This window comes from Physcomitrium patens, chromosome 17, assembly GCF_059467195.1.
Source record: "Physcomitrium patens ecotype Gransden chromosome 17, ASM5946719v1, whole genome shotgun sequence".
NCBI lineage: Eukaryota > Viridiplantae > Streptophyta > Bryopsida > Funariales > Funariaceae > Physcomitrium > Physcomitrium patens.
In genome coordinates, this window is record NC_143426.1 from 9292252 (window position 1) to 9311451 (window position 19200).

General features: G+C 33.5%; 1 protein-coding gene across 11 annotated transcripts; it reads right to left on the bottom strand.

Moving 5' to 3' along the window:
- Positions 1-4068: 4068 nt before the first annotated feature.
- Positions 4069-11685, bottom strand: LOC112294276 (uncharacterized). 11 transcript variants are annotated; one of them, XR_016497907.1, is made up of 17 exons: positions 10958-11477; positions 10744-10775; positions 10363-10433; positions 9991-10087; positions 9787-9838; positions 9553-9611; positions 9321-9421; positions 8968-8995; positions 8693-8785; positions 8371-8542; positions 8170-8231; positions 7968-8041; positions 6686-7789; positions 6522-6575; positions 6151-6332; positions 5877-5942; positions 4069-5453 (listed from the first exon to the last, which is right to left on the bottom strand). XR_016497907.1 is itself a non-coding variant. In XM_073540000.2 (17 exons), the coding sequence occupies exons 1-17, from the start codon at positions 10980-10982 to the stop codon at positions 5280-5282; spliced, it is 2337 nt and encodes a 778-aa protein (XP_073396101.1). In that variant the 5' UTR covers positions 10983-11477; the 3' UTR covers positions 4069-5279. The 11 variants fall into 11 exon arrangements, 9 of the variants coding, with proteins under 9 accessions (XP_073396101.1, XP_024400338.1, XP_073396103.1 ...); XM_073540000.2 differs by having other exon boundaries at positions 6151-6282; positions 6739-7789; positions 9787-9832; XM_024544570.3 differs by having other exon boundaries at positions 6151-6282; positions 6739-7789; positions 8455-8542.
- Positions 11686-19200: the final 7515 nt, after the last annotated feature.

Below are 19200 nucleotides of genomic sequence, written 5' to 3' on the forward strand. Positions count from 1 at the left end.
CATGTTGGTGGTATTCTCTACCCCGGCCTGAATTTTGGAATTCACATCTGTGGGATCTTGCGATAATATTGCCAAAATATTTTTTCTACTCATGTTTGTTGCGGTGGGCTTAGGCAGAGAAATATTGCCTTCATGTTGATTAATGAACCTTGTTCTGGGCACATAGTCGAGGAGATTGCTTTTGTCAGAAGAGTGGTCATTTATAGAGCCACTGTAGTTCATAGATTTGTTGAGGGGCTGTTCACTATACGTTTGAGAATTTGAGGTCTAGTATTCCAATAAGTCTATAAAAAGAGCCCAATTGTTGCAAAATATTCTACTGAGCTTCTTGAGACGAGGAAGATTTCTTCTGATCATTTATCTTAAATCTAACTGAGCATGAGCTCATGATTCTTTTGCCTCATCGTCTTCTTTTCAATACAAGTTCTCTTAGTGAGTATCGATATTTGTATCTGATTTCTTGTGCATGTTGTTGAGTGGTGTGATTGTTGTCCACGTCTGTGTGGTGACGATCTGGTGCTTGTTCTGATACTTCACCTTCACTTGTGCGATTGTTTAACATATTGTCAAATGGAAAGATCTCATTAATTGTGGTGTAGTCCAAAAAGGGATATTCTATCTTTTCTTTGTCAAAAATTATGTCTTTTGAAATTAGTATTCTTTTCTCTTTTGCATCATATGTCAGTGTCATAGCCTACAAATAGATTTTTTTTATTGTCCATCTTCTTTCTTTGGATATGTGTACATATCCAAACACCCAAACACTTTTAGATTTCTAATATCTTATTTATATTAAAAGAGTTTCTCATGAAAAGTTGTATCGAAATTTGTTTTGGTTGGGTTGAGATTGACTAGGTGATTGGTAATATTTATTGCCTTATTCAATAGAAAGCTTAGAAGTTTGCTTTCAAAGGCCATGCTCTTTGCATGCTCTATAATTGTTCTCTTTTGTCTTTTTGAAACACCATTTTGATGTGGTATTTTGGTCTATGTCAATTGGTAATTCTATACAACTTGTTGAATTTTTAGATTATTTGTGTATCATCACTTCTAAGCAACCTAATGACTTTGTTCATTTTGGATAAGTGACTCAATGTATAATAGTGAAGATATCTCCATTGGTGATACTAGAGATGTAGATTGCATTTTTTTTGTTATGCTACTAAAGTTTGCCTTCCTTTACTTTTAGGCACCATGGAGTTGGAGCAAAGTATGAAGGCCATTGGTGTAGGTATGTAGTAAAGTAAAAAAACAACTACTAGGTTTTTAAATTCATATAGATTACTCATTGAATTTTTATATTTAATTGCTATGATTTTTTATTTTTATTTTTATTGTTGATGTTGTCCAATATCCAATAATAATATTTTGTGAATACTACCATATTTCTTATATCTGTTAGTCTTTGTAGTAATATGAGACTATTGCATACAAAGGGCACATAGAAAACATTATTGAGCTTTATTCCATCTGATCAATGGCTACAATTGCCTTTGCATAGCCCTCAATCTGATGAGATTTCCTTCATGTTCTAATAACAAAGCCTCTCTACACTCCATATATTATTTTTAGTATATTTCTATTATTTATGACATGATTTGAAGCACTGCTATCTATATATCACTTATATTTCAAATAATTAGTAATATCCATTATAGTTGTATCAAAGTTGTTAATAGCATGTTCATTACTTTCATTGTACTTTACATGGTTTAACATGTTCTTGTTGCTATTATAAGAATATACTATGGATTGTCATTTTAGACACTCTCTTGTGATGTGACCTTCTTTTCTACATATATAGCATCCAAATTCTCTTTGATTGTTGAAAAATTATTATTGTGTTCTTTATCTTAGATTATCAAATCTCCATCATATGGATAATTTGTGTTCATCTCACATGAGTATTCTCCTCCATTTCATAGCCAATGTCATTTCTTTGTCACTAAGTTTCTTACTTTTGAGGTCTTATTAGTGTCTCTCTTTAATAAGCTTTACTGTAACTCATTCAAATGTAAGTAGTATTTTGATAGAAATTATACATTCCAAAATTCTTTATTATGAGCATGGCATTTCATTTAATACAATTTATACTAGATTTTTGTCAAATATACTTTTTCTTATGGTTATCAACTTATTCTTTATACCACACATCTTTTTAATATAATCTTCTACTAAATTAACTTCATACATATAGAGTGTATGAAGTTGATTAGTTAGTGGTAATACTCATATGGGATGTCTAGACTGGAAATTGTGTTCCACCATTCTCCAAGCATCAATTGAAACCTCATGTTTTACAACTAGATTAATCAAGTCATTGTTCATGGATAACATATTTGCATTCATAGCCATATTCTTTATCTTTTGGAGCCTAAGTTGGTTGTGATTCTTTCCATTCACCCTTATCAAAAATATTGTTCATTCAACATTTGATTTTTTTATCTCTCAAAGATCATACCTCTTAAGATGTACCTTCATCTTAAGTTTCCAAACAAAATGATTGTATTATCTAATTAATTTGTTCAAGTCACCAATTGACATAGAGCAATTGTCTTTTTCTATGGTTTAGAATCACAATTTATTTGTAATTCCTTCGTCAAGTGTGAGACGATCGGATAGATAGATTGCATCCCATAACTACTGGAAACCAGAAAAGAGAAAAATTTACCATGTATTGCCACGAATTGCCGTTGGTTCACCAAGATAGAGCATTTATCCAACCGAATTCAGCTAATTTAGACCCAATTGTTTGAACGCCATTAATGTAAGCCAAAAAATACGTCAAAAAATTCTTTAAGCCTCCAGCTTTAGGTGCAGGACTTTACATGGTCGAGTTCGATTTGGCATTTGACTTGAAATTTAGCTGAAATATTCCATCCACTACAGCTCGAAGAACACGCTCCACCATAAACTAGAGAAATAATACTAGGCGAACAGTATTGTTTCAACTTCGACAGAGCGTGCAGGGATGAGCACAACCAGCGTGCCTGATAGCTCTCATACGAAAATATGACCAACAAGTGAGACGTTTCAAAAAGCAGAGGAGAGACTGAGTGTACTCACAAGTCAATTGTTCCAAGGACACCATGAGGAGTAAAAGTTAACAACCAGAAGTTTTATCCTGGAGATCACAAACAAACAGATGTTTGTTAGTTTCTCAGATACACGCCGAAACAGGATAAGTAGCACGCAATTACATCCCTTAAACTTGGGCTATTTCAGAGCAAGTACTAAAACAAATAGAATTAAATGATTAAAAACTCAATGCGTGGTCGATAACGACCAGATAACGTTTATTGCCTGCATACCTTACTGCTTGTCGTATGTTTCATATGTGTTTTTTGTTGTGATCCACTATACCCTTCCCCAGAATCCTCCCCGGATTCTTCTTCGACATGATACTTGGAGTTTTTAACTGATCCCGCAAGGAATTCCTGCCCTATTCGTCGAAATTGGATCAAATGGATACTTCCTTACAGTTTTTGTCAGATTAAATGTATGCTGCAACCAATTCCAAACAAAGCAGATTATAGACATTCCTTCCAAGGAAGCCTCAATACATAGAGTCACCGCCAAGTGAACACATCAAAGCCGAAGAACACAACACATTCAAACTTGACATGAAGATAGTTGATCAATCTCAGACGATATAAATCCACCTCGGCAAACAAAGTTCGATTCAGGAAGACACCTTCTGAAGGCTCTTCTCAATCAGGATTTAAACATGCCACAAAGTGACTCTTATTGCTACCCAATTGGACCATGGCGAAGGAGACTCACTGTGTCTAAAACACCACTGACATTCGTTGACGGAAATTCGCAAGATAGAACTGGAAAACCGTTAGCCAAACGCAGTCACCTGACAGCCATCATCAATACATGGCTTGTTGAACAACATCTGCATCGTTAAATTGTTCACTTAACAATTGGTTTAGTAGGTTCGAGAGCTTATTTATGCGCAGATGTGAACTGCTAAATGAGGTGGATTTTCGAACACTATTGTTGGAAAGCATAGAAATAAGCTCAAGAACTTGTCATGAATAAAAAATATGCATTACCAACTGCGCAATGAATGACAGGGGCACAAGTGGTTTCAATCCACTACAACACATCCGCATATTGACACCACAATAACTCTATATGGATGTTCGCTGATTGCAGCTCTCCATTTTAACAGTGCTACTGTGAAGGGCGATGATTTTATGGATACCAACTTGAGCCAATATCATGGACAACAAAACCAATGTAGACCATGCTTCTAATTAATTCAGAACCAAGATTGTCTTCCTCCATTTTCACAGCTAAACTTAAAAAATAAAAAAAATCGCTCATTGAAACCATCACCACAGACATGTAAGCTTCAAACATCTCAAGCACAAATTGGTCCTCATACATCGCACGAATTACAACTCAAAGTGGCTGCCAATTTAAGGCGAGGTAGCATTAGTCTCGTTCTGCTACCATCGCAGCTCGCGAATGCACTCACCACAGTTTCCAGTATGAGCCCAACTGCACAATCACTGTTACTAACCCTCTTCACCATTCTTGATAAACCCGACGACGAGGAAATCCAGCGAAGGTTGCTGAGTACACTAATTCATGATCCATATCCTGGTTTGCTTTTGTATGAATCTTGTCGACTTCGTCGTTTCGAGCTTCGAGTGTGCGGAGCTATGATACACAATCGACCCTTGACAAATCCGATAAACCTCTTCCGAAATTGAACGTTATATTGTTGCACTGATCATTGAGCTACCAAGCACATTTTGATTCGTTGTGAAGCTTCGAAGAGCATTATTAGTAATGGTTGCTGGACCTACTCGGTTGAATGCGATTGCCCTGGTTGACACAACGCTTCCCGTTGAATGGTCTTCTAAAATTTTACGCTCAAATGACCCGTTCAAGCACTGGAATTTGTTAGACTACACAAGTTCAAGGAAAAGACGTAGTTGCTCTTTTCACGAATGTGGAGTTCAGGCTAACAGGGGGTGTGAATGACTTGAACCTGCTGGGATGAGTTTGAAGAGACGCATGTTTGTCCTTCGAATCACTTGCGCAACCTGTTAAAGGGTCAAATTTCAGGAAAGGATCCTGGTCGACCTCAAAAGGTTCAGTTTCTGCGGCATTATGATGACCCATTTGTGGGAACTCTCTGTCATATCCTTTTTGTCATCAATGACTTATTTATTACTGATTAACACGTTTAACTAAATTGCCATTAGGTTACTGAAATAACAGGAATGATGTAACATGGCAACATTCACTCGAAGCTGTTATCAAAGCTGGGGAAATCTGGGTAGAGCAGTGGGATGGGATTTGAAGATCCACTCCTTCACAGGCATATCATGCTTGGTACGGTTTCTTTTAGGCAACACCCGGATGGGGCGTGGTCCAACGATGACCTTCAGCTTGTTGGCCTTCCCCTCCAGCACATCACCGAACACTCTCCTCTGCCATCCAACCACCAAGCTTACTGAGTGACGATCTTTCCAGACGAAATTACACCTTAAAAATAATCTTCACTCGCAGAATAACAATGGATTCCACAGCATGAGAATAAAAATTAAAATAATATGGTTGTGCTGGTGGAGGTTAAATTTTTAAGGAGTTGGGAGGTCCGCCACCTAACCCATAAAAGTTTATATCAGGGAACGATCCTGACCATCCATATCAGATCTCTACCAACAAGATTTCTGTTTTAATCTCCCTTGACTTCGTCAGTCTGACCAACAAGACTCTCCTTTGACACCTAAGTCGAGGATTAGTTGCATTACAATTATTAATCTCTTAAAACATCGAAGCGAATTACTTTACAAGATAATGTGTCGAAAAGAGTAAAAATCTATAAATAGTTTGGGTGTGTTGGGGCTTGCCTTGAGTCGCTCCCATTTGCGATTCCGCTGGTAATTTCTGAAGAGGTGCCGCTGCTTCTGGTACTCCTGCAGTCATGACGCCCACAACTCCAGGTCAGACATCAACAGAAAACTTGTGCAAATTTAACCTTGAGTCAACATCAAGGAGTAACTGTATGAAGATATCTAAGTCAAAACTGAGAAAAATAGTCTCGGAGTTTGAATCCCTGTGCATGATGATGGACTGCAGTGCAGTGTGGTAGACGTCGAGAACGGAGTTTTAGTGACAAGGTACATTGGATTTGAAGACTCGGAGGACGTGGCGGTCGCAGTGACGGTGGAAGTCCCACTTGGAGAGCACAAGCGAGTCCACATGGCTCACTGTCACAATGGTCGCTGCTCGCTTTGTTGCCGTCAAAAGTCCTCTCTGCACATGATTACCAGATCAATCCATCTCGATCGAGCAGATGGATTGATCTGCACAGTAATTAACTACCCCAATTGATCAACCACACTCATGACTGGGATTAGCATCGTGACTGGAATTTAACAAATAGGAGTATATTCGTTTCAAAATAACTGCAACTGGATCTACAATAACTTAATAAAACAGAGCATAAGGTTGACCTGCTAAGAACAGATCCAGGGTCAAAGGAAATCACAAACCTCCCCAAAATAATCTCCTGCTTTAAGGCATCCTATGTCCAGAATCGTTGATGCCTGCAACATAGCCATGCGTCATCAACTGTTACAATTGGCCTCACCATAGAAAACAACTACGAAATGCATTGGGAATCACTGAACCATCCACCCATCGGCACATACTTTACCTTGGCTGAAGTGAGAATGATGAGTCCGACGAAGAGAGGGAGGAGGAACATACTGCAGGACCATCTTTCCCCGGACCCTTGGTCAGCTTCATGGGTGCATTCTGTTGAGTTCCAGGCATGAAGCTCCAATCACCCGTATCTGCCACCTTCGTATGCGACAGCAGTGTCTTCTCCCGGTCAATGATGTGCCTCGCCCATTGCTCGAATTTATCCCGATAGTATTCATTTTCCTCGCCGACAATGCCTGGCATGATCTGTTCACCTCGTATGCCCATCTGCCACAAACGGTGGTCCTTCTCACTGAACTCTGCCATGCGATGCTCCTTCTCCTTGCGATGACAATCCATAAGAAACAACCGCAAAGAATATTTGCTTTTCTTAGCCTGCTTCTCGCCGTACTTGTCCGAGAAGTGGATCTGCATTAAAGAAAATCGTGATGACTTGGTAGACGAATTGGGGGCCGTCCCCATGAACGGCCAGTTCGGTTGATCGTCCTTGACAACCGGAAAGAGCGGAAAGACCTTCTCCTTGCGAACGAGGGTTCCAGAGCGTGAGATGGCCTCCACCGAGCCGCGAGGAGAGCCCCACTGCGACGGCCTTTCCTCGCTGGGAAGGTCGTGCGTCCGAATTTCTCCAATTGTGCCAATTGGGAGCCTGTCCATCAATGTCAGCTTACGCTTCGTGTCCTTAGGGGTTGACCCCAGTGAGCTCCATCGCCAGTCGGGCGCTGATCCGGAGGTGACTCGGCGCCGAAGATCGAATGTTTTCTCGGGTGAGTATGCCAGGGCAATGGGTGTAATCTCACTCTGTCGTTTCTTCAGTGCTGCCGAGATGGACTTGTGCTTGGAGGACATTTCGCGCTGGATCAAGCATGAAATTGCGTCCGGATTCTTCACAATGGCGGAGCTGAGGTGCGGGACAAGTTTGCCACTGTCAACAGAGTGGCATGGCTCACTCCTAGGTGCCGTAGTCTTACCTGGCCTCTGTTTCGGTAGCGCACACGGCGTGGAATTGGGATCGCGAGGCTTTTCGTGTTGGGGGTGCCTCAAGTCCTTATGCTTGTCCTTAGGCTCGTCCATCTTGCAGCGGTGGTATTGTGATGGCCTATATAAATAAACCCTTGTTACATATTCTGATTCCACGTGAAATTTAATTGCGAGTTCATTCCGACAGTGTTCATGTCTAATGATAGTGTCCAGACGTAATACACATATTTTGATAGATGCACGATCGCCTACATAACGGGGATGCAATACTAAATTGCAGCCACATTGATTCTCACCAGTATTGCTTTAGAAAAGAAGAAGCCCGAGGGAGAGGTGTCCACATCTTCTCATTTGGCACCTCAAGAATGACCTGCGCCAAGTAACTATTACCGCCTCAAGTTTAGAGCAGCATTAGCTCAGATCATAATTGCATTTTAATTTTCATGTTGAGGCAACACAATCTTGTATAAAACTCATCCAAGTTGAAAAAATTCTTACTCGGCATTCGCCAGATCTGACGAAGTACATCTCCGTGGAGTCATCTCCTTGGAAGGTAATTACTGGAGTTTATCAACACTACAATCTAGATGAGATTCCAACATAGAGGAAATGTAGACAGCGAGCAGCAGTACGGCAAGTTTGCCGGCATAGACAAATCTCGTACTCTTACAATTATAAATCAAATTGATCCAGCTTAACTGGGTAAAACATCACTCTTCTGACGATGAACTTGATAGCACATCAAGTTACATGTAACTAGGATATTCTGAAGGGTTGATGTACTCCGATTTTTGCTGTAGATGCGATGGGAGAGCACATTAGCCAACCGCAAAAGGCTTTGTCTAGGCAGATTTTTGAATCTTTCAATCCCCTGAATTATTTAAAAACCGAATTCAGCACGCGACTTTCATGAAGTTCACTTCATTTGAATTTTTCGATGAGAGTCCACAACGAACGTACTGAAAAAAATTTCCGAAAAAATTTCCGGCTGAGGCCATAGTAGGAAAGATTTGTTCCTGACCTTGAGAAAGCTGACCCTTTCCTGAAGCTCTGGAGTCTTCTTTATCTTGAGGACTTTTTCGTAGTCTCTCCTGGTGAGCGTGAGCAGTTCTGTCTGAGCAAAACATCGTTCAAGTTCAATGCGTTTTTTCAATCGTATTGAGAAAAGATCTTTTTAAAGAGAAAGAGCATTTAAATTTCTTTTCAGTACTTCCAAGCGCTTCATGCACAAAATCTCAGTCAAAAACAATTTATGGCATTGATTACACTATAAACTCATCCTCAAGGACAGGTTACCTTCTCGTTCGTGTCAACGCTGAATTCCCTGCACCCACCAATATTGTGTGCGGTATATGGTGATAATCCCCTCCAATAGAAATAATTGAAGGGAAACACTTCTACCGGTAAATTCTAAATGTGGAACAACTCAATTCAAAAACTAAAAGCTATGCATCCGTATCTTGCAGGAAGTTCAACATCTGCTGCTGCAGCCAAGGTGTAAGTTTAAGCAAGAATGATAATCAAGTAAATCTAAGGTTTCGGGGCATTTTTCATCAACCATTGACCAATTATGTAGTAGACGGGTACCAATTTCATATTTTGACAATGCCAACTAAATGTTTCACATCCTCAGCCCAGGTCTGTGTTACCATGTATAATTCCAATCTTCAAGCACTTTATCGCCGAACCATTTACCGGCAGGAATGATCCAAGTCTTATCTTCTTGCATGCCCAGTTGGTGATACGTGCACTGCATTGCAGAAGAGTGAGTTTTGATAAATGGTTACAGGTGAAAACCAACAAATGAGCAAACTGGTGCTAGAAGTCAAATGCTGATAACTCTGTGAAAGGCCCTTAAAGGAATAAATGAAGGAAACGCACCTTAACAGATCCGGCGAAAATGATGATGAAGGAGAATGCTTTGCTTCCTTGCTTACAAACTGCAACATGCCACATAGTTTACTGAATAAAATCCTCTTTGCACATATTTCTGATGGCATAGACCTTCAGTGTCAATTTTCTCAACACATAAAAATGTTGTCACGGGACTACCCTACTTAGCGTAGGGGTGATTCTATGCATTATCATAAACATACTCAGAAAGAGGTTTCTTACCACGATGGCCAGGTCCATGTAACTCATATCCAAGAACTTGGCAAATCTGCCACTTGTACCACCATAATACTTGAGTACATGTGCAAAGACTAGCAAATCCTTTGTGAAGTTGACAAAGAGACAGAGTCATTAAACGTCGCGTGCAACATTGACTTCAACTAAAATATGTGATGTAAATTTCCAAATTTTGGTGCAGAAACTCACATCCAAGCGGAGAGCCACGGGAAGATCACAGATGAACCTGACATCGTTGACGATATCTTCCAGCAAATACAAATCGTTCATCGTTCGAGCACCTCGTCTATTCAAAAAAACCACACCGAGGCAGATGACAAAGAGGTTGCAAGGCATTAGAAACGAAAAAACCATCGCCACAGGTATTCGTGTCAACAGAATTGAAAGTTCGGTTTCTGTGAATTCTCAAATTCTGGTCCCCTGCTGAACATCAACTCAAGGTTTCCTACTCTTAATTAACATTATGTACAAGAATTTCAAGAGCTTAAGCATCCCCTAAGAAATATTCAGAGCGTCTTAAATCTCGGACTAGTAATCGAGGTGAAGGATTTGCGAACGCACTCTCGTTGCAGAGCCATGCGCTTCATGCAAGTGCGGTAATGTGCCACACCCCGCCATACCTTAACCTCCTTCTGTTTCACCACAATTGTGAATGGTGACGAGGCTTAGGGTTCTCGCTGAATTTACAAGACATATACATGTGCACGGAGAAAAAGGATTTACAAGTGCCAAGCCTACACTGCCTTGCGCAACCGGCTTTTGATGTGCATATATGAGCAGATTGAAAAACCTAGATCACACTTTGTTTTGAAAACTATCTCGTCGCATCAGTCCACAATATATGAAGATTATGATTCAGTCCTCATTCCAGGATCCCAGTCAATCACTAAAAATTCAACAAGTCTCCGTGTGCAGCATTCGAAATCACACGAGGTGTCATGCCTTCATCCGTCGCTCTCCGTCGCCTTCGTCGTCTAGGGGAAATTAGGCAGGGTGTTAAACAAGCCTTACCCAGACTTGACTAAAATGCAAGAATTGAAGAACTCACGCTGTCCTTATTTTAAATCGTGATACAATCAATTTGCACTGATCTCTACGTAACATACTGAAACATTCTTGTGTATCAAAACCATGAGCGGGGATCGAATACGCTCACAATCCTTGGGGCGTCGTGGCAGCATTTACGTTGCTTCTCAATTCAGCAGACCTCCTTGCAGGAGCAGCTACTTAATCTCAATTCAGAGACAAATGATCTACTGATCCTTGTGTGATATTCACACCAGAATTCTAAATCAAGACGTTAACGAGCACCTCGCATGTGCAGATATGGCTGCCATGCTGGTGCATCCTTCTCTTCTTACATTCAGGTCAAAATCTGACACAACTCAAGCGCATTGAGCCATGTGGACCAGTCACTAGCTGCTAGGAAAACTCTTCGCGACTGAAGCAAGGTTAGACTATGAGGAAGTCCACTTGTAACACCACAATTTGAAGCCCTATTGACCTGGTTTTGGCAAACTCATCGACACGCAGCTATTCATCTCCTGGGGTATTATCCCTCATGTTGACTGAGGAACAATGTTATGCTAACGGTGTTTAAATCGATACTGCGTACGAGCCATAAGAAAGACGAGCTATCTACACGCTTCGCATCGCTGAAAGGGCAGCCGATTGATGCGCACCATTTGGTAAAATTCCATGCAACGTTTCTAAGCTGCGGAGGTGCAGGATGTGTGAAACGACCGTTTCACAACTGTTCTTCCTCTTCATGCCCACCACTTCTGTTCTCCCCCTCCCTCCGCTGCAGTTACCACTACAGCGTGTGCGGATCGCGGACACTGCGCAGTCCATGGACGGCGCTTGAGCTTGAGCTCTAGCTCTCCGGGCACGGGCGGAGGCCTTCAACGAAAGCTTCCGTGTCTGTGCTTCGTCGCCGTGAACTCAGCCTTGGACGACGCTTTTTGTTATTTCGTTACATCACAAAGTAAATCCAAAATAATTGCTACAGTAGTAATAATTTTATCATTTACAAAATAGGTTTTACGATTTCTTGATATGTAGAGCTTTTTTTTTCATCATCATTTCTTCTACAAGTAAACCTGTGCTATATGTTCTTTACTTTTTTAGAGGATAATTTGTTTCTACGTATACATTTGTTGCATCATGTTTAATTCTCTGGTTAAAGGTGACCATACCTTCTGTGAGTAATTAGCTGATTGTATAAAATACTGCCATTTTAAAAACTCATGTTTCACAAAAGCATGTGCTAAGACACCACCCCCTACATATATATATATATATATATATATACACATACACATGTGTCTACATGTGTGTGTGTGTATATATGATGGACAGGGGAACAGACAAACAAACAAGTTAAAAATGTTTGGAATGTGGGTCAAATTGACTATGATGATAGTAGTGTCAGCACATATTTACCCTCTTTGTCTACATCCCATCACTGAATCCACAAGCACATAAATCCAAGTTGGATGTACACATACAAGACTCCACATTTCTGAAATGGCTTGTGGAAATTGATGCTACCAACCATTTTTAAAAAAATCAGAATAAAAATAAATAACATCTGCATTCAGTGATGTTCTCAAGTACACTATGTTCTTACTATAAAGAGAAAAGAAAAAAAACACTATTAAGTGGTTGAAGAATAAGAAGGAGAGGGGTACTTGGGAGTGAGGTGAAGGGAGGGAGGGAATGGACAGTAAGTCTAATGGACAGTAGAACTGCATTGTTAATATTCTTACATTCTGTGTGCCTGAACTGATCTGTTGCACATGTCAACCCTGGTGTTGAACTGCACAGTTTTAAGTACCATTTTAGGGATTGAGAGGATCAATCTCAGGCTTTGGTAATGCTGACATTGTGGGGGGGGATTCTTAGCACTCAATGCCTCTCCCCCCCCCAGGAGGAAATAATTAAGCTGAATAAATTATTATAATATGTTAATGGAAACTAAAATAGTTATGAGAGAGGAGAAGAATTGTTCACATTCTTTTTTTGGGACAATATTTTTGTATTTGCCTATTTGAATGTAAAGCAAAACAAATTGCAACTATTTTGAATTTTCATAATTTTGAATTGATTTTTAACTTCTTTTTTTCCTGTTATCTGTCAAATTCCATCATACATATATATATATATATATATATAGTCTTGACCCATATTTCTCAGTATTAAACCATGAAAAATTATCTAAAACAATGGTGTTAAAGTCTGAAATGACATGTATAGCTGAAAGATTATTTCCTTTCAGAAATTTAATACAAAATCCTTCATACAATTTCACTCCAAAAAATCCAAATTAAAGTTATTAATTAAATATTTATATAACTAATTTCAATAACATTTATAATAAATCATAGTTTAATAAAATAATTTGATTCTTTTAAATGGGTGTATTTATGTGTCAATTGCAAAAATCATTAGTGCAAATTTGTCTTGTAAGGATATGGGATTTTATTATAATAATCCAAAGTTGAGGCTCATTTTAGTTTATTGGTTCTCCTAAATCTTCCTTATTTGGTTATGGTATTATGTATATTTTTCATCTTTAAACTTCTATCCTTCAAAAAAAAAAAAAAAAAAGAGAAAAAAGAAAAAAGAAAAAAATAACTTTCATGTTCAATTACGTAATATTGAAACTTAGTGCTCAAGAATCATCTATTAATAATTTTAAATAAATTCTTCAAACATTTATAAATAATTCTATATAATTATCTTTATCAAAATCACAAGTCATAACTACAACTAATTTGATTAGTAATGAAAAAGCCTAAAAATATCAATAACAGTATTTGGTGGTGACAAAACTAAAATTTAACATGCTAATAGGGGTTGCTATTGTTAGCCCAATCCAAGAAATTAAGTAGACTTTCATTTTGAGTTTTTTAAAAAAAATTGATTTAATTTTTGTTTCAAAGGATCTAAAAATTAGAGATTTTTTGTGATTTTAAAACAAATTTTGAATAGAGAAATTTATCATTTATCCCTAAATATATTGATATATTTTTAATTTTTTAATTTTATCTATATTAAATAAAAATCATTAAAAGGAAATATGAGGGTGTTGATTCTTATTCACGTTTTATTTCTAAACACATATATTTCTTTATTATTATGCTTGGTTATCCCAGTAACTTAATATAAATAGGCGTATTTAATATAAAAGTATTTCAAAAGCACTGCAAAATAAAAACTAAATAGAAAAATTACATTTTTAAAAACAAAAAACACTGTTTATTTATATCTTAAAATAACTGTAGAAGATTTTTTGTGACAATTATAATATATTTATTGGATCACCAAGTGATATTTTTTTATTTATAGAAATATTAAGATATAAATTCAAGAAATGTTTTTCCTAATATTATATGTACATATATATAGAAACTTAGAAACAAAATATAAAGTAAATAATATTCAAAGATATTACTCCTACTTTTTGAGTTTTAAACTGCAAAAAGAAAAAGAAAAAGAAAAAAGTGACAATATTATTACATGTAATGGCATATACAAGAGATATTTGACCAAACTTTTGTTAGACCGAAATTTTGTTATTGAGAACAATTGTTTTGTCACAACACTATTGGAAAGTCTTTTGGAGTTATATCATATCATGGTGTTATTATTGAGAATATAGCCTTTAGTCCAATTGGCTTTGCAAAATTCACAACTTAATTTTTGCAATAAATTATCCAAACAAAAGTGTGGAATCAACCTTCGAGGCACCATTATCTAAATATAATAAATATTATGTTTTTTATTCATATAATAATATTATTTTTATATAGTTATATAATATTACTAAATATAAATATTTTGACAAGAAAGGTCACTAAGTGATAGCATTTTGGACCAAAAAAAACGACACTAAACTTTAAATAAATAAATAAATAAAAAATAAAAACTCTTAAAAGTAATAAATTACTACTACAAACAAGAATGATAAAATAGATAAACATATTTTTGTAGTTTCATTTTTTTTTTCTATGAGTTATAAAAACAAATTGTGTATTAATCTTGGAGTTTCATAGCATTAGAAAAGAAAAAAAAAAAGAAAAAAAAAAAAGAAAAAAAAAAACGGAAGATCAAATCAAATCAAATTGTTATTCAGCTTATAAAAATTCTCTATTTGGCTTTAAGGTTAATTTAAGAATGAAAATGGTATCATCATAAAAAAGAAGTACAAGATGTTTTCTAATTTTTTAGCAATATTTAAAAGAATTTAAATAATATTTTTTATTCTAATTAATAGAATAATAATACACTATTTTATTGCAATATAATTGAATAAAATTATCAATTTAACTCTAGTATAATTGCTTGCCTCTTGAAGTAGGATAATAAACATTATCAAAGGAATAAAATCTAAGAATTTGTATAAATATTTATTTTACATATATATATATACAACTTTAAAATACTATAAAGTTTTTCAGAAAAAAATATTTTGCACAATGTTTTTGGTTGTTTAATCATTTTATGCATTAAAATTTATAAAAAATAAAAATATCTTATTTATCTAAATTCGATTAAGTATATAAATCTAGAATTCTTTAAACTATATGTTTATAATAGAAAACTGTAGAGTTTTTCTTTTAACAAAAGAAAATATTTGTACAACCAAAATCTTATAATTGATATGGAATTTGTCGAAATTTCTATGAATTCAATATTAAATAGATGATAAATATTTTTACTTTTATTTTTTAAATAATTTTTAAATTAAAAAAAATATTTTATAAAACAAAATTTGGAATTTCTGAGAAAGTTTAAGATCAAAGATTTCAAAATTACGTGGTAATATTAGTAGTATGCATATTTTTAATATTTTTAAATAAATTTGTGAAGAACATGGCATTACTTATATGTTATTGAAATCTCATACATCTCTATCTAATAGGGTTTTCAAATACAAAATCATAACAATTTTTAAATATGCAAGGTGTTTATTTAAGCACAAATAATTATCTATTTTATAATAGTCCAAATTCATTAATATAAAAATATGTAAGTTTGATTAAGGCTTAATTTTTGTTTTAGAAGAAATAACATTTAAACATGTACAGACATAGATTGTATAGAATATGAATATAAATATAGATTAATCAAAAGCTATATATGGGATGATAAAGAGTCTTTGGTTTTGAGTATTTTAAAAAATTCTATGCCTTTAAGAAATATCCAAGGAGATTATAAAAGAAGATGGTAGAATATTTGGACTCATAAAGTTTAAAAGGAAAGAATGTAAATCTTAAAGTTCATTTATAAAAGTACATTTGTTAGTTTTATCATTATTTTATTTTATATAAATGATTAAAGAATGATTAATATGAATTAAAAAAAATCTAATGATGGAAAATAATTATTTGCCTAAAATATTTAGGACAAAAAGTATTGTAGAAAACTATTATACTTTGAACATAAAAATTATTAAAAATTAAGGTAATAATAGATTTTTTTAATTTAAAAAAATATTTAAAAGACTTGGCATATAAAATTTAAAATATCTTTCAATTATTAAAAAAATCAATGAAAATGAGTCTAAATGTTTTTAAGGATATTGATATAATAAAAAGAGTTTGAAATCAAAGCAAAATTTGACCTAATATTATGTACACAATAGAACTTATTAGCCAATATAAGGTTTATCCCAGCTAATAATATTGCATAGCTATGTCTAATACATCTTAGTATTTAAAAGACATATAATGCATAAATTAAAATATTATAGTAATATTTATATTTACAAGATATTAGATATTGTGATATTATTGCAAAGCTTGTAAGAAATATCGATACCCAATGTTCTACTATTGTCTATACCTTTATTTTTTTAATTAATATTGCAATAAGTTAGAATTTAGTTTCTTGCAACAATTATTTTTTAATATTTTATTATAATATTATGATTTAAAAATTTAAAAATAAACCTAAATATAAATATTTATCTAAGAAGTACATAGATACATTTTTATTTATGCTACAAAAAATTTAAATCAATGAAAATGAATAAAAATAGACTTGCAAAAATATAAAATTTAATACAAACTCTTCACATAAATGAAAGAAATGAAGTTAAAACCCAATTGTAAATATAAAATAGGAAAAATCAATTACAAAATTAACTACATAAAAACGTATAAAAAATACGTAGAATAAAATCAACAGCAATATAATATATAAAAAAATTGATACATTAACTGGGATTTTTTACCAAGTAGACCGGATTTTGAGCCTGCCTAATTTGAACTTTATTATCCCTCTTGTATGCAATCAATAGAGAAGGGAGTTGAGGCAAGCAACATTGTTTTTGATATTTGACTTGCCCTTCTTTTGATATTTTGATTTCAAAATCATCCACCTTGCAAAGTGGATGATTTAGTGAAATATCAAGTGACACTTCAAAATATCAGAGGATACTTTGAGCTTGCATCACGGGTACAATATTATCCAAAAAAGCCATGTTTGAAATCCCCTAATATCAATATCAATAGATTTTTATTTTTATTTTTATTTTTTTTAATTTTATAACTAAAAAATTTAATAAAATAGAAGTAATATACATATAAAAAATATTTCATAAATATTAAATAGTAAAATAAAAAATAATTGATATTCTTTTTAAATTATCCACATTATAATTTATTTATTAATATTTTATTTTAACGTTAATTAATTTTGATATTGGTATACATATAAATATATATATATATATATATGTATATATGTATATCTATATATTTATGTATTTATTTTATAATTAAAAACATTATTGAAATTTATAAATACCAATTTGCATATGATAGATTATTATTAATGCCAATTTTTTCTTTGAATTGAGGCCACATTTTAAAACTTTGTTATGGTTTTAAGTTGTAATTGTTTAAAAATACTTTAGCTACTATGGATAGTGACATGATTTATTATTTTCATAAAGTTTAAATAAAAAATATGTTTATTTAAAAACTTGTGATAAGATAGGATTTGTTTTAAAAAAATAAATTAAGATTGATTTACATAAGCAATTTGATTTGATTTTTTTTAAAAGCTACATATACATCTTAATTTGTTCTATGAATACCATATTATTATATATATGACATAGCTTATACATACTTTTAAATAATAAGCATCTATTAAATTGATTTTCTTATTATAATATAAAATTTAAAAATAATGATTTAAATATATAAATATATAGATATAATTGAATATTTTTAATTATCTTATTTTAAGATTTTTTTGAATTGAATTCTATAAATAATATCAAGAGTTAATAATTTTCCAAAAAATTATTATGCTAAAATGAACAGTCTAGAAAACATATCATACATAAGAAATGAATAGATTTCTAAATCAAAGTTGATGTAAAAATCTATCTTTATTGGAGGGTGATAAAAAAATATATAGCTAATAACAAGAATAATGGTGACAAAAAAATATTTGGATGATGCTACGATTAATAAGAAAATGAGTCTATGGATCTTTACAGTAGAATATAAATATATTTGAAACTACAAGATGTTTTGATTCTAGTATTGAAATTTATATGATTTTTTAATAGTATATTAAGAAATTAAATCTTTGATATGAAAAGATTGAAAAGACTATTAAACATATTTTTTTATTAATTATAATATGCATTCATATATGGATATATATATATATATATATATATAATTTAATTCCTTCTTAGTTTATTATAAATAATTATATTACTATAAAATAATAAACAAATAATTAAAGAGAGTGTGTAGTAGTTTTTGAGTGGCTTTTGCACAGAAACATCAACAAATACTTTTATGGTTTATTCTAACTCTATCAATAATCTTAGAATAAAGACATGGTTGATGTTTTATTAACTTTTGAAAAAACTTCTAAACTATTCAGTATATATATATATTTAATAAAATAAAAAGCCATATAATAATTTTATTTTATTAATATAATCTTGCATTTCCATAAACATGGAATGAAAATTTAGTAAAAATGTATACCAATTGTTATACTCCAACTTATCAATTGATCATGCTCTAAAGAAATTGTATATATATATATATATATATTTTTTCAAGGGTGAGTTGAAATTGCATGTGCACATACAAGTATTTTAGATTCTTTTTCTAAAAATACTGACAATTAATACCAAAAATTAAAATAAATCAACATCAATTCTGTAATTTAAAAATAAATAAAAATAAATCCAAGGAAAAACTCCACCTATACTTGCAAAAAATTGGAATATCAACAACAACAACAACAACACAACCAAAAAAAAAAAATGATATGCAGAAAGTTTTTTTAAAAAAGAAAACGTAAAAGAAAAAGAACATCCATTCAAATTAGGCATATGTAAAAGAAAAAGAAAAAGAA

Excerpts from the sequence above, each read along its gene's own strand:
- LOC112294276 (XM_073539999.2), bottom strand. The coding sequence starts at position 10,982 with ATGCTGCCACGACGCCCCAAGGATT. Across the intron at positions 8,042-8,169 it reads TCAGATCTGGCGAATGCCGA|GTCATTCTTGAGGTGCCAAA; the intron begins GTAAGAATTTTT and ends TACTTGGCGCAG. Across the intron at positions 6,283-6,521 it reads CAGGAGATTATTTTGGGGAG|AGAGGACTTTTGACGGCAAC; the intron begins GTTTGTGATTTC and ends AATCATGTGCAG.